General features: G+C 50.4%; 1 protein-coding gene across 2 annotated transcripts; it reads right to left on the bottom strand.

Annotated features, from left to right (window-relative positions):
* Positions 1 to 3,114: 3,114 nt before the first annotated feature.
* dcaf12 (DDB1 and CUL4 associated factor 12) lies at positions 3,115 to 12,412 on the bottom strand. Of its 2 annotated transcripts, none has more exons than XM_088910327.1 (9): positions 12,031 to 12,412; positions 7,826 to 8,086; positions 7,525 to 7,737; positions 7,183 to 7,243; positions 6,779 to 6,972; positions 6,418 to 6,483; positions 5,440 to 5,602; positions 4,772 to 4,950; positions 3,115 to 4,447 (listed from the first exon to the last, which is right to left on the bottom strand). In XM_088910327.1, the coding sequence occupies exons 1-9, from the start codon at positions 12,085 to 12,087 to the stop codon at positions 4,289 to 4,291; spliced, it is 1,353 nt and encodes a 450-aa protein (XP_088766453.1). In that variant the 5' UTR covers positions 12,088 to 12,412; the 3' UTR covers positions 3,115 to 4,288. The 2 variants fall into 2 exon arrangements, with proteins under 2 accessions (XP_088766453.1, XP_088766454.1); XM_088910328.1 differs by lacking the exon at positions 12,031 to 12,412 and adding an exon at positions 11,422 to 11,675.
* Between the last annotated feature and the right edge of the window lie 3,440 nt (positions 12,413 to 15,852).

Raw genomic sequence — 15,852 nt, 5'->3', positions numbered from 1 at the left:
ACATGGTGACTCAGTTGTTAACAGCACTGGTTTCCTGGGTCACACACTGGATCTGGGGTGCTATCAGTTTGTACTGTATGTTCTCCCACTTTCGCATGGGGTTCCTCTCACCATCCAAAGACACACTGGCAGGTTAATTGGATTCTGTGGAAACTGGCCTTGGTGTGAGTGTGTGCTTGTCTGTGTGACTGGCGTCCATTCCAGGATGTACCCTTCCTTGGTCCCCTTTCTTGCTGGGATAGGCTCTGGCTCCCCCACAGCTCTGTATTGGATAAAGAGGTTAGAAAACAGGTGGACGGATGTGACTGGTCTCCGTGCGCCTGGGTGAGAATGGTACAGGAAGGACTGTGCGTCATCTACGGTACTGGACACAGTAGACTGTCAACTGGCTGAGAATGAACTGGCCTCTTCAAGAAGTGACAAGCTTTTCAATTCGATTCAAAACGATAACAAAATGACAATGAAGTATTATGTTTTTGCTAAAATAAAGTTGTGGAAGTATTAATGCTGTTCCTAAAAACAAAACTGAATATTTCCTACATTCACAATTTTTGTGCACTTGCTTTTCTGTCACCAGCTGTTAGAACTACTTTATAACCCAATTTACATAGACGTTTTAGTCAGCCAGGTATTTAGCCAGTGATACACATCACCCATAATCTCTTGTAGAATTGTTAAAAAGCAGGACCTTTAGAATGTACTGTCCACAGAACACAAAAACTGGAGGGAAATACCGCAAAACACTTTGTGAGATCTTAAATGTCTTTACGCCTCCATGTCTTAACTCCTTCCTGCCTGAAGATGAAGGCTGGCCCACTCGTGTGCACGACCCCAAGCCCGGACCTCCAGGATACAGAGCCACTTGGGCTTCAGGAGTTTCCAGCAGCTGAGCCCCGAGACAAGTCCCGCCCTACCCTCAGCCTAGTTCAGCCAGCTGTACGCCACCGGCAGCCAGAGACACGGCCCAGGCATGAAGATCTGCTGTGTTCTCTAGATGAGCTGGACAAAGCCTGGCTATGGTACTAAAGAGGCAAAGCTGGTAGAGGACACAACAGTGACCCATGCCTGGGCTGCGTCTCTGGCTGCCGGTGGCGGACAGCTGGCTGAACTGGGCCGGGGGTAGGGCGGGATTCGTCCCGGGGCTCCTTTGGCTCACAGGAAGACAGCACCCCTTGTGGTACTCTGAGTGCTTGCGGGCAGGCGGTACCATCAGGGAGGGACGCGCCTTTCCTCCAGTCAGCGCAAAAACGGGGTTGCATTGCCTCGGACTGTTAAAAGAGGATTGGCTCAAAGGTGGGCGGTTCAGGTGAGTCTCCCCATACTTCCTCATTCTCTCAGGTGCGGTCAGGAGGCCTGCAGCCATGAGCAGAGGTGTGAAAAACAGCCAGTGGGGAACCGGGCCTTTTTTTAATAAATAAACCAGAACATGGTAGATGTACTTAGCTCTGTGCTTCGCGCACACTAACTCCAAGCTCACAATCATACGAAAGCATTTCTGATCAGAGACCTCTAATTCAGTTCTCTGACAGCCACAGTGGTTTGTTTTTCCAATTAACCGTTCGCATTATTCAGTTAACTTTTCTACCCGGTCTACAAAGTGTTTTATAGTACAGAACTGTGATTCTGCATTAAGTACATTAACTAGAGCAAAGACTTAAAAAGTTAAACATGTTGCAACATAGCAACAATTTTCTGTTAGGGAGTACTCAAGCCTGTAGTTACCACCCCCTGCTTTAGACTCACTCTGGTATAAAGCAGCTCCTTTGGAGGCTGGAGCAGAAACAAAACCACACTATTGGCCTGCCCCGTACTTTCACCTGCTTGTGCAATAAATTAAACAATTGAAACACACTGCCCTTGCCCAGACTGAAACCAAACAGTGCAGAGGAGGTCATGATTCGGTAATGATCCATTACTTAACACTGCTTAAAAACATTCTGGGACACAGCAAGGAAACGATCACAGCCAGTGCACTCTGCCAGGAAATCTCATGTTTTCTTCAATGATGTGTTGAGAGCAGGGACAGTACCTCTGGACCGGCAGACTCGGGTGGCGATCCCCATTTTTAAAAAGCAGGGCCAGGGGGAGTGCTCCAACTACAGAGGGATGGCACCCCTCGGCCTTCCCCGGAAAAGCCTGTGCCGGGGTTCAGGAATGGAGACTCTGCCCGACAGCTGAGCCTCGGATACAGGAGGAACAATGTGGATTCCATCCTGGCGGAGGAGCAGCAGACCAAGTCTTTGTCCTCGCATGGACATCTGGGGGCAAAGGAGTTTACCACCCCTGTCTACACGTTTTCTGCACATGGAGGAGTACAGGGTGCCGGGTCCTGTGTCTGCATTCTCAGACGCCTGTTCAAGGAAGGCGCTGGACTCCAGCCAGGGTGCGTCTTTTCTCCTCTCCTCACTTCTGGAGGAAGGGAAGTCTGGTCTGGCCTGCTCAGCCTGTAACTACCCCGACCCTCAGCAGGAGTAAGCGGTTCGAAAACGACATGGGATGAGATCAATCCAACTGAACAGACAGTATTTATTATATCTGAGCAAGTATAGGTTTATTCCACACGGAAAAGAAAAGAGACACAGCAATTCGGCTGTGGAGCCTTCTTCAGGAGTGTGATCTGGCTCCACAGCTGAAACGACTTCTCTTTTCAGCATGGAATCATCCTTTACTTGTTCCTTTGCAGCCTAGCTCCCTACTTTACTGTACCTGGTGGACCGTGCCATTGGATTTTTTGCATTCGACATTTGCTCCCACTGATTTTTCCCATGTAAAATCAAATCCACTTGAAAATTCAAAAGGCCAGCTCTATATGCCTCGGTACTTCAGTCTCACTGGGCACCAACTTAACCCACTTTTAAAACTATAGTTTATTTTCAAAACGACATTCCGTTCTTTGGAGTTTCAGGGTCTCCAAAACTCAATTTCCAAGCCGTGGGGAGCTGCAGGGGCGTCTGAGGAGGCTATGCAGTCACTTGTGTTGGGAATGCTGTGGTACTTAAGTGGACATACAGAGCAGTACAGTCACATCGCTGCAGCTAAACAGATAAACACTGGTAGTTAACCTTTCTAAAAAGGACAAGGATAAGAAACAGAAAAGAATCAGCCAATAATATCTGTAGGAAAAAAATACATCAATAGACTTTTATTTGATTTTTTATAATTTTTTTGGTTAGTTTTCGTTTGATGTTGTACAATATTCTCAGACTCGTAATTTGTAAAAACATTCATGAAGTGTATATAAAAGAGGGCACCACTAGAAACAGACAAGTTAGTTTGAATTCTCATATATAAGTATATATATAAGAAATGAAAAAGTGATGGTTATGCGTTAGATGGATGGTCGTAATTTTCATTTTTCTTTTTGTACTGTACAGACACACTTAGTACCATGAGACACAACAACTGCCCACAGTGGTCTTTCACAGAAAGACCAAGAGGAGGCAAAGCAATAAATTAAGTCCTGCCTCTGGCTGCTGGCGAGGAGGGCGAGACCACTCGACTAATAAACACTCCGAAAGAACCGACACAAGCACACCAAGGTGACGATGGAGAGAAAGGGGAGGCTACAGGAAAGTACACATCAAGTCCGGAAGATAAAATATCTTGTAAAACAAAAAAAAAAAGTCAGCAAGAGAAAATAAAATGTTAAAAATCCTCCAGGTTTGTTTTTTTCTTTCGGTGGGACAAAGCCGGAGTTGGTTAGTGTTTCTGGCTGTTCTTCCTGCTCCAGAGCAGAGGGCATGCCCTCCTCACCCCTCAGCTCTGCCACGCTCTGTCCCTGCCCACTGCCCGCCTTCCTGGAGGAGGGGTGAACACCACAACACCACCCCAAAAAAAAACAAAACAGAGGAACCAAGCTTTCCAGCCGATACCAAAGCCAACCAAACCCTCATCGTTCATCCAGTGCGCCATCAGCTCCTTCATCTCTTCGGTTCTGTCTCTTCCGTCCGCACCGGAGGACAGCAAGACTCTCCCCGCCGGAGGGCCACATTCACAGCTTTTCACAAAGGTGTCCGAGCTCCGGCCCAGCGATTCAGACCAAGCGCTGCCGGAGAGTTTTCTATGCTGGTGTGCTGCTTAGAGGAAATCAAGTCCAAGAGGAAGTGTCTTTGCGCTCGATCGCTACGTCTCTTTATTCCACACGATGTCAATCCACTGGCTGACAGAATGACCATAGAAAAACGCCAACAAAAAACACAGCTCACTCGGCTGCTTCCCGAAGAACTGAAAGTCAACTCAAATAAAAAAGGGGGCAGGAGGAAAAGGGGCATCCGCTCGTGGCCGAGCGCTAGCTCCACAGTCCCGCGTAGTTCCCGTGCAGCCCCGAGCACAGCGGCCCGCCCGCCACGAAGAGCTTGGTGCCCGAGGTGTCGTAGCAGTGGGTGTACACCGCGTTGGGGAAGGAGCTGATCTCCGCGAAGTAGCTTCTCCAGGTCTCGTCGTAGTTCTGGGGACGCAGAGGGAGAAGGAGAGCAATGAAACGGCTGTAAAGAAGGGAGATGGCATGGACACAAGAAGCTCGCAGAAATAAAAGGCAGGCTCTGGAATGGAAAGAAAAAAAAAATCACTCCACTAGATGATGAAGCTGAAAAATACGCTGCGGGCCCAGAAGGAAAAATGAAAGAAACAAATATGTGAAAACTCTCTAGAAAAAGACGTGGCAAGTCTCAGGAGAGACAACTATGGAGGAGGCGAGCCGGACAGGAAGGCTCTGGAGCTGCAGCAGGCTTCGACCAGAGCGACACAGACACAGGAGGAGTCGGGCACTCACCAGCCAGCCCTTGCCAGTCGAGAGCTTGAGAATGCCATCCCCGGGCCGCCCCTTGTACCCACAGCTCGGGCCCGAGGGGTCTTCCAGAAAGCGCTGGGCACGGATGTCGTAGAAGAGCAGCGAGCCCTGGCCGGTGCCCACTGTGATGATGTGCTCGTAGAAGCTGACCGAGCGGATCCCTAAAATAGAGACAGCCTCAGTCAGGACACCCCTGAAGTCTGGCACCCAGGGACCCCAGTCCAGCAGGGCTCACGAGATCCGTGGTCAGAGGGAAATCAGTCCAACAAAGCAAAATGATCAGCAACACTCGGTCATTAAATGATACCTGCAGTAATGACACTCCTACATAAGCCTTAGGGATTCAGGCTGCCCACTCCTCCTACATCATTAGACAGAGAGTTCTTTACACTGAATTATTTTGTTCCATCAATGTTATCAATGCAGGAGCTCTAAAACATCTGTAGCAGTCCCCGAGTGACCCCATGCGTCTGCTTCAGGTGAACTGAACTGAAGGCCAGGGAGCTCAAGGAAATTAAAAAGCACTTTGACTTCCAGGATGAGGCAGATAGCGCCGAATCCACAAGACTTTTATGGTCTTGGCGAGCTGCCTCTGGGGTTGGGGACAGGGGTAACGTCGGGGAAGCGTGGCCGAGGGCGTGTGCACTCACCGCTGCCCCTCTCCCGAGAGCTCACTGACTTGACGTTGTTGGGGGGCTGGCGGGGGTCCAGGAAGGAGACGTGGGCCTGGGAGCCAACCGCATAGACTGACCACTCCTGACCGTAGGCCAGACACACATTCTCCTTGCAGTGAGGAAGCTTGGTGGACAGGAGCTGACCCGGAGAGAGGCAGGGAAAGGAAAGAGAGGTATTCACTAAAAACAACCTTTGACATGTGGGAGAAACAGATTGCAAGATTAAAAAATCATCCTTGCAAGAGGCTGCACCTCAAATTTTAGAATACGTTTTTATTGAGACAAACAATTCAGGAAAGTAATTTCTCATCTGATTAAACTCAGACTGTGAAGATAAGATAAGATCACTTTATTGGCCATATACAATTTCTTGCATTAGGAATTCGCCTTTTTCGCATAACCCAGCTTGCTCTCCATGAGACACAGACACACAGATAGGGAGAGAAGCCTGGGGTCAGAGCACAGGGTCAGCCATTTATACAGCACTCCTGGAGCAGTTGGGGTTAAGGGCCTTGCTCAGGGGCCCAACAGAGTAGGATTGCTCTGCCGGCCGCGGGATTTGAACCGGCAACCTTCTAGCCACAGGGCAGATCCTTAGCCCCAGTGCCACCTCTCCATAACCCTGGAAGAGTTACCATTCTTAATTTTTCCCATTACAAAAAGTAACCTGCTACTGAGACACCAGCTCGGAAAAGGTCTGATGCAAATCGTGCAAAGGGATTCACGTAGAAAACCGGGGCTTCGAGAGGTGCCAGTTCTCCAGGTTAAGCCCACCGTTGAGAGTATCAGTCCAGAGTTCGACTCAGACCAACTGTTCAACTGCATGCTTCCATCTGAGCCAGCTGTGTGGGGCACCAGCCTAATCAGGTGCTCTACAAGCACACAGAGACCCTTCCAGATCAGGAAAGATTGCTGCGCTCTGAAGAGAAAAGACAGAAACCACACGGCACTCACCTTGCACAGATTGTGCTCTGCTTTCCACAGGTGGAAATAGCCATCAAGAGACACAGCTCCCAGCTCCTGAGAGAAAGAGAGACAGCTCCCCAGTCAGAGAGACAGCTATCAAGTTCCCTAGGCCTGCTTTCACTGTCACACACAAGCAGGCATCCTGCTGCCTTACCACACTCTCACAGTAACCGAAGCAAGGTTACCCATGCAGGGGATAAGCATGCAAAGAAAAACGACTGAAAGGCACTCTATTGTTTTCTCAAAACATTTATGTGCAGTTTGCTTCCAGGCTAAATAGGACTTCAGCGAGTCAACCAGAAACCTGTCTTATCAAAAGAGCTGCTGAGCGAAGGCCGTCTCTGCTGACCTTGCTGCCGTTGTTGAAGGCCAGAGCGCGCACTTTGCAGTTGTAGGGGTTGGTGTACTCTTTGGGGATGTCCTTGAGGGCGCTGTGCGTGATGTGGGAGTAGGTGGGGACCCCGGCCTCATCCCGCTGCCGCGCGGCTTGGCTAAGCACCTCCTCCGACACCTCCCACAGTCCCATGGAGCCGTCCCGGGACCCTGCGAGAGCCACGACACACACAGGACACTGAGCCGAGAGAAGGGACACACAAGCAGCAGGCTGTGCTAACCGGGGCAGGAGGTACAGGGATACTGAGGCAGGCCACGGATGAGAAAAGGCCCATGCTGCTCACTCGATTGCTGGACATCTGCTATACATCCCACTGATCTTATAACCCCAGTGAAACAGGCGTAGCCCAGTCTGCTCACCCGACACAGCCATGCTGTCACTAATCCAGGCAATGGAGAATATCCAGTCCTTGTGGCCATCCTGAAACACAGGGAAAGAGACCAGCATGAATAAGCCCCACTGCTGGGGTCCAGCCCACCAGCCCCTTTCCTTGAGCCGGTCTTCAGCGCCTAAATGATCAGCCTGACTGCAGCAGTTCAAACTCACGCACACGCATAACAGGGTTTGCATACAGCGAACGCCGAGCGTGTGTAATGGCTACCGATGCACACTCCTTTCTGCGTATCGCACACAGGGCAAGCCAAGAGGCTTCTGCACGTTGCAGGACTAGAAGGACCCGTGACCCCCCCGAGCAGACTTACGTCTCCCACACAGACGGGGTCGAGGGTGGGCAGGCGGTAGATGGCCAGGCTGTTGGGGTTGTCCCCCCCCGTGGCCAGCAGGGTGCCCGAGGGGTTGAGCTCGATGGCGTGGATCCCGCAGCCCTGCTGGTCCAAGAGGGCGCAGCCCGGCTCCCGGTCCTTCAGCATGGGGATCCGCGTGATCTGGCCGGTCAGCACGTCCACCACGAAGAGCTGGGGCGCAGGGGGAGGGGGCACGCGGTCAGCGCACAGCACCGTGCACGGGGAGGGGCCGGCGCCGCCGCGGGGCGGGGGGGCTTACCGTATTGCACTTGGTCCCGCACACCACCTGCCTGTGGTTGAGCCACTGCGAGGCGAACACCTTGTTGAGCGTGCCCAGGGCGAACTCCCGCTCGCGCAGGATGCCGGGCAGGCGCTGGGCCGCGTAGCCTCGCATGCTCTGCTGCAGGCGCCGCTCGTGCTGCTGCTGCTGGCGGAACTCCCGGCCGCGCAGGACGCACACCATGGAGCGCCGCGCCGCGGCCAGCCGCTGCCTCTTGCACACCTCGGGGGCCCAGCCCAGCTGGCGGGGGGAGGGAAAGGGACAGGGTTACAGCCACCGCCGCGACATCAGAGGAGCCCATACGCGGGTGTTCGTTCGATGGTTTGGACTGTTCGCGGCCCTCTCGCCGAGACTTGCCAGGGGAGGACGAGCACAGTCCGCTCACACGCCGCCCTGTTCCGGCCTCGAGAGCGACACACACAGGGTCGGCGCAGGATCCGCAGCAGAGCCGGGAATCCCGCAGCTATCCCACGCCACCGCCAGCCCCTGCGGTCCTCTCTGAACCCTGCGCCCCCAGGCCCGATGCCCCCACTATGGCTGCTCTGGGCGACTTAGCGTCACTGCAGGGTCAGGGTCCAGCCAGCAGGGGGCAGCACTCACACAGCGCTGTGCTGAACAGGCAGCTGTGGAACAGCCCTGAGGAAAGAACACGCCGAGTTCATGCAGCCACGGCAAGGACAATGCAGCGTGCGATTCCAGCAGACCGCGCGCAGGTTCAGCACTGGAAGACACCTGTACACTGCGTCAGACTCACAAGGACAAGCAAGGGAATAAATCAAAGAACTGCCAGATCACCCTGCAACTCACAGCAGCCCACTGAAGCTTAGTGTGAGCCTGTTCAGTACCTGGATGGGAGACCTCCTGGGAAAATCTAAGGTTGCTGCTGGAAGAGGTGTTAGGGGAGCCAGCAGGGGGCGCTCACCCTGCAGTCTATGTGGGTCCTAATACCCCAGTATAGTGATGGGGATACTATACTGTAAAAAGGTGCCGTCCTTCGGATGAGATATAAAACCAAGGTCCTGACTATGTGTGGTCATTAAAAATCCCAGGGTGTTTCTCAAAAAGAGTAGGTGTCCTGGCCAAATTTCCCATTGGCCTTTACCAATCATGGCCTCCTAATAACCCCCGTCTCTGAACTGGTTTCATCACTCTGTTCTCCTCCCCACTGATAGCTGATGTGTGCTAAGTGTTCTGGTCCACTATGGCTGCTGTCATCCAGGTGGGGCTGCACACTGGTGGTGGTGGTGGAGGGAATCCCCATGACTTGTAAAGCGCTTTGAGTGGTGTGTCCAGAAAAAGCGCTATATAAGTGTAATCAATTATTATTAGAATACACAAGACACAGGCAAAAGGGAAAAAGGTTATTCAAGTGCTTTCACAAGCTGAACTCTCCATCAAGAGAGGAAATGAGAGAAAAGCTAATGGAAAGCTAATGGAGCTTGTTCTGGCTCCCACATCCCTCTGGGTCAAGACGTCCCTCCTGCTCTTGGATTTAAAAGCACTTCCACGTAGCTTCCTGGTGTCCTGTGGATCATGGTTCACCTGTAAATCCGGCCCCTGTGGTTTTAACTCCGGTGGGAACGCTCTCTAGCCAGGGCTCCCAGAACCCACACAACTGCGCTCCGTTCAATAACAGGGCTGACCTGAGCACTGCTCTCAACTTCTAAATACCCAGGCAGCTGCCTTTTAACTGTTGCATTTAATAAGTATAGTAAGAGCTTCCAACACCCGAGTAGAAAAAAACTTGCAAAGACTCCATCGAGAAACTTGTCAGCTGCAACAAGGATCCGAATAAGTAAGAGTTCAGCTGGAACAAAATTTCAGGTGCTGGACTCCCAGAGTCATGGTTCTCTGTCCTTGATTGTTAAGCATTGTATAAGATACCTTTAACTGGGGGAATAAGTATAGATGGGTATTTTAATGAATAAAACATTGGTAGCTAAGTTTCAACTAATCTTTTAGGTGAAGCTGAACACCTGGAAACACACCAGCCTCCCCAGTGGTGCTCTAGAGAAAAGCAGGTTGGTGCTGTCTGGTGGTGGGCCAGTAGGGGACACACTTCCCACAAAGTCCAATGCAGGGATGCCATCCTTCAGATGTGATAAACGGAATACCTGATCGCTAAAATCCCAGTGTAGCGACCCTGGTACTGCGCTCTCTACTTGCACAATCAGCCCACCGAAAACTCCCTTAATTCAAGGAGCTCGTCTCTCAGCCTGGCTTCACTGAGGCAGACAGAGCAGGCCGCCTCTTCCTGTAAAGCAGCCGGGGATCGTCTGTGGTTAACAGTGCAATGAGAACTACTATTCAGATGTTCAAACTGTGAACATTTGAAGGTTTCACCTCATGTATCTGCATTCTGATGTGCAACAATGTTTGTAGCTTATACCAACAGCCATCGGACCCACAACATACAAGGTAGTTTTATTTCCCTACTAGTGTTCTACTTTTTTCCTCTTACTCAGCACAGACCTCGCTCGAGATTAGATCAATGAACACAGCACGCTGCTGCCTGGGAACAGATTCCTTCCATGTGCCATGGGCATGCGTCAGGTAACGCAGGGAGGGCTGCGTTCACTAACTTGACTTTCAGTATTAAAAGTGTGGCATTATAGAGGCGTTTAGGAACACGCAGCATGCAGTGACCTAAAAAGCCATTTAGGACTGCTGTTTTGGCTTCAGGTGACCCTTTTCTGTTTGGGGCTGTAAATCCACAGTCTCCCGTCTCAGGTCGTCACACACAAGCGACAGCAAAAGCCTCAAGTACTTTCCCCAAGAGCAAATGAAAAAAAACAAGCATCCCCACTACCCCGTCCCTATGTACTACACCTTTTGCTTCCTGGGCGCTGCTACAAAGTTACTTCATCGTAAAAAAACACAAAATCGGGGAGCTGAGGGGGCGGGGAGGATATTTACACCTCACCTGGTGCCAGCGCGGAGGTCCGGCCCGGGGAGAGACCCGCATGACGTCACCCAGACAAAAACAACTCGCTGCCCGGCGGGCGCCACGGCCGGCCGGACCTCACACTCCACACCGCACGCATCGGGCACCCCCTTCTTCTCTCCGAAAAGCCCCCCAGCCCCCCAGCCCCCAGACACACACAAATAAGGGACGAAAACCATCCTCCGGACGAGGATTCAACTTCTGTCCCCGCCGTGAATCCCACGTCCACATCCCGTCGGTGGGAAGAGGCGAGAGGGGCGCCAAGGCTTCACGACAACAGCACGGATATAACGGGGAACAGCGGTTTCCAGCCGGGGTCCTACCAGCCCCCTTCACCCCGTCGAAAACACTCCCCCCCCCACCACCTCCAAAAAAAAATGTCAGCTGCGGATCCGAGCTGACGGTAGGCCCCGAGCGCAGCCCGGCCTCTCCCCCCCCCCCGCGGTGTCAGTTGCTAAGCGATCGCACCGGAGGTTTTTATTCAAACACGCACTCCCGTTTCGCCTCGGAAAATCCGAAATCTCCTCGCGAAACGGCGAAGTCACCCTCCTCCCCCCCACAAACACAAACAGACAACACACGTTTCACTCCACTCCACCAGCAGCCAGCCCGGCAACGGTCATAAACCCACCCGGGGGTCCAGCCCTCCAGCTGACTGCGAGAGCGGTCGGCCTGCTCCCTCCCTCCCTCCGGCGCCGGGGGAAATCACAGCCGACACCCGGGGGTCAGCACTGCGACCCGGTTAGCAAGTCAAGGGCCCCCGATTGCGCAGTTTCCCCCCCCAGGAGGGATCACCCCCCCCCCGTCCGCCACACCGAGAGAGAGAGCCCCCCACCGGCCTGTTGCACCCGGGCTGTAAAAGCGGCACCGCCGGCGCCCCTCTCCAGATCGCAGGAGGGGGGGACAAAACAAAACAGTGCCCACCGTCCCGTCACACCTCGGACAACCTCGCCGTCAGGCTGAAGGAGGGTTTTTTTTTAAAAAAAAAAAACCCAAACAAATCGTAATGCATTCCCCTGCCCACCCCCCGCGACCTGCCGGAGCCCCGTGTGTCCCGGGCGGCCGGAGCGCAAAGTCAAGCCCGGGGGAGGTCGGGCTGCAGCCCCGGCTCGCCTCCTCGCCCCTGACCCGCTGGCGGCCGCGTCCTGCCCAGGAACACCCTGTGCAGCGCCGCTCCTCCTCGTGTGCGTTGTGTTTCAAGGAAAAAGAAGACACAAACCCAACCAAGGGGCGCGTTTACCTGTTGTTCCCTGAGCTCGCCTGCCTTCCTTTTCCTGCTAACTGTTTTTCTCGCCATAGTCGGACACACACAGGTCCCTCACCCACATGGAGGGCAGCGGAGACGCGGGATACTGGATCATATAATGGCGATTTGCTTGTTTTGGTTTTTCGGGAAAATAAAAAAGGAGGGGGGAGCCCGGTTTTAATTAATTAACTGCTTGGAGCCGCGTCCCGGGGCCCTGAGCGCCGTGCCTGAGAAGGAAAATAATGGGAAACCGCTGCCGCCCGAGCCGTCGCCTCGGTCATATCGCCCCCCACCAGCCAGCGTGTGGAGAGTCCGCGGGCCGTGCTCGCCTGGGAAGCGCGCTCATGAGGCTCCCCCCCTCTCCTGCTGCTGCCTCGCGCGCCGCGCGCCGGCGTCACCAACGGCAACAACAGCGGGCCGCGCGCGCGCTCCCCACTCGAACATCAACAACCAGGCGGGTGGGCGGCTGTGCGTGTGCGTGTGCGTGTGTGTGCGTGCGCGTACCCCCCCCCACCCCACCCCAACAGCCTCCATGACCTCACACTCCCGGCACCCAGCCTGTGGGGTCGCGGTTCTGACGTCACCCCCAGCTACGGGAGGGTGACAAATCTTCCGGCGGCTGTTTGCTTCAACAACCGAATCGTTAAACGTGAAAACCTCTTTCTAGGAACTGGGGAATGACTCGACAGCAGTAAGACGGTTCTGTAAGAGTATTAAAATGACACTTTAAAAACGGTTAAGAGCCCTCCCCATTAAAAAAAAACAAATATTGCATTAACGAGAAACGCGGCTCTCTCAAATGTCTAGCTCGTATTTTATCCTACTCTTAACGTAGCGCACTCTCACTCTGCTGCTCAAAGTTCCCCATTTTTAGGCGATATTACTGTCTAAACTCTGGTGCAGAATTTGTATCCGTTACTGCAGAAAAAAGTAACTTAAGAAAGGTACATTTAAGGATTAAAGGAAACCGTTAAAAGATTTCCCGTCGAGATCCGTCCTTATTCTCAGATTGATATAGCGCTTTTCTGCGCACTCCACACAAAGCTCTTTACAGGGAGTGGGGATCCCCTCCACCACCACCAGTGTGCAGCCCCACCTGGATGACAGGGTCACTTTAAAGACAAATCAAATATCCCGTTTTTTTTTCTATAGGAAAGAGGTAGTTCTTTCAAATATCTCCCACGCAGATAAGATAAATTGACTGAATTTCTTGAGTTTTAGGCTTTTGATCTGTTAGAACATACTTTTATTTTTAAATGTTTAGAGATTTATGGTTTTGGTCAGTATTTTCAAAATGTTATCAAAACTATTTATAATGGTTGTAATAGGTCAGTTAAGTCACATAATGGGATGTCTCCTAGATTTGATAGTGGTAGAGGTATTAGACAAGAACGCCCTCTTCGTCCTTTTTTGTTTTTATTAGTAACCCAAACTTTAGCTCTTTATATTAATAATATTTTTGTGAAAGGTATTAATATCTCAGAGAAATTAAAAATTTTGCCGGAAATTAAAAATTGTCAGCTTGCTGATGATACTACAATATTTCTTAAAGATGGCTAAGGCAATAGAAGACACAGCTACATTTTGTTTAGTGTCAGGATTATATTTAAATATTAATTAAAAATGGAAGATTCCTATCACTCCCCATGAATATGCTATAGTCTTTGGTGCAGTTCCTGATAAAGTTGTGAGGCTGTTTAGAGGCAGTATCCACCTTACTAACAGAGTTTCTCCCGATTTCTCTGATAATTTATTTTTGCATGGAGTAGATATAAAAGATAAAAAATGCAATAATAATTATATTAGGAATTTGTGCAATTTTATATGTTGTACCTTCTTGTGTCTCTCTTTGGAATACTACATTAAGGAATATAAATGGGAAATTAGTTTGGACAATTGCTGATACCGTCTTGCAAATAAAGAAATTTAATTTAAGATCGTTCATAGGTTTTATCCTGTTAAATTGACACTTTCTAGATTTAAACACGAACAAGATGACTGTATTTTGTACTAATGAGCAGGAATGTTTGTTACATTTGTTTGTTAATTGCATATATACAAATTGTTTTGGATAGATGTGCAAAATGATAGTTAAACATTTAAAGGTAAGTGTTAAATTTAAAGATTTTGAAATTTTATATTTTGTTAGACCTGATTTGGATAAAAGATATAATTGTATTATTAATCTGTTAAATATTTTGGCAAAACACTCAATCCACAAAAGTAAATGGTCTAATACTGCCCCCCCCCCCCCCCCCCCATTAACGCTTTTAAGGTACAATTCCTTCTACCTTAATTCTAATTCTATTAGAAATTTCAATGATCAAAAGACAAGACATACAATGGAAATATGTCAAAAGCATAATTTTCAGCTTTTATAATAGTAAATTCCTCTGGCTGTGAAGTGTGTCTATTTTTTTTTGTATTTCTGGTGTTTAAATAAAAATTATTATTTTTTTTATTTTAAGAAATCTCTCACGTACGAAAAAGGCGGTTCTGTGTAACTAACCTTTCTAACATGTGGTCTTCAAGACGACTCCTGCTGTAGTGGTGTTGCCTGTTTCTAAATGGATTTGAGAAAATGCTTCAGGCCAGGTAAAATCAGCTGATTTTAGCCGATCCAGTCAGACAGATTTCACAGCTTCAAAGAGTAACTTGTAACTTGATTAAGAAACAAAGCTTCGCGATTTTCTAACGTTATCTAAAACATCCTTTACGTTTGGCGGAGGTGCGTAAAAAGGCCTATCGCAATGTGCAGCGTGCACCGGCAGAGGGGGCGCTTTCCCTCGCTTCCGTGCACGTCTGTCGCTGCAGCACACTTGAGGGCTCTCGACCGTCATGTCTTCGAGATTTGGTGTATGGATATAAAATATCAATTTGAATAGAAAAATTAGAAAAAAGCTTCTAGGGATCACAAATTCTTGCAATAGATATGGTCCGAATAATTCTTTTTTACGTTGTGATTTTCCAAAGTCCAACTGTCCATACCACATTTTGCAGGTGCGCTATTGAGAGTGTGCTCACGGGTGGGATTCAAGTGTGGTTTGGCAGCAGCTCGCTGTCTGAGGCGTTACAGGGGTGATCAGGTCACCCCAGTCCATCACTGGAGTCCAGCTCCCCTCTACTGTGGACATGTTTACAACTCTCCGTCTCAGGAAGGCTGGAAGGATCGCTACGGATACCAGTCATCCTGGTTTCTCCCTTTTCTCCCCCCTTCCCTCTGGTCAGCGTTATAGGAGCACAAAAGGCACAAACCTCCAGATGTAGAAAGAGTTTCTTCCCACAAGTTGTCAGATTACTGAACTCTGCCCCTACCACTGACTCATGCTGATGTTTTTTAAGTTATTTAACTCGTTGTTGCTGCTGCTGCTGCTGCTGCTGTTTGGTGTTTATTTTTGGGGATTCCTTTAATGTCTTTGTATTGGAGCTTACATGCAAATAAGTATCTCAATGCAGTAGTGCGTAAGACAATAGACTGAACTCAAGTCGGGGGGAGAGACCGCAAGTCTCTGCTCCTACTCAGATTTACGACAGGGAAGGCTCGGACTGGACTCATGCTCTGTGATGCCCCGAGTTCAAGACTAGGTTGCCCTTTTCTGACAATCCAGCCACAATCCTGCCCTCACATCTTCTTCCCAAATCAAAACCGCTGTAGAAAGGGGATAGGCCCGACTTCCTCTCTTTACTCATCTCAGCTTCTTACACTGAAGGTGTCCCTCAGATTGGCTTGACGTTCAAGTCGTGTTGTGGTATCAGATACTTCAAAAACCCTTCTCTCCAGCGGCTGGTCCAAAACAGTGGGGGAAGGGGTACACA

The sequence above is a fragment of the Atractosteus spatula genome, chromosome 3 (genome assembly GCF_055471065.1).
Source record: "Atractosteus spatula isolate fAtrSpa1 chromosome 3, fAtrSpa1.hap1, whole genome shotgun sequence".
Classification (NCBI taxonomy): Eukaryota; Metazoa; Chordata; class Actinopteri; order Semionotiformes; family Lepisosteidae; genus Atractosteus; species Atractosteus spatula.
Note: the sequence above shows the minus strand (reverse complement) of the source record. Positions and strands in the feature narration are given on the sequence as shown.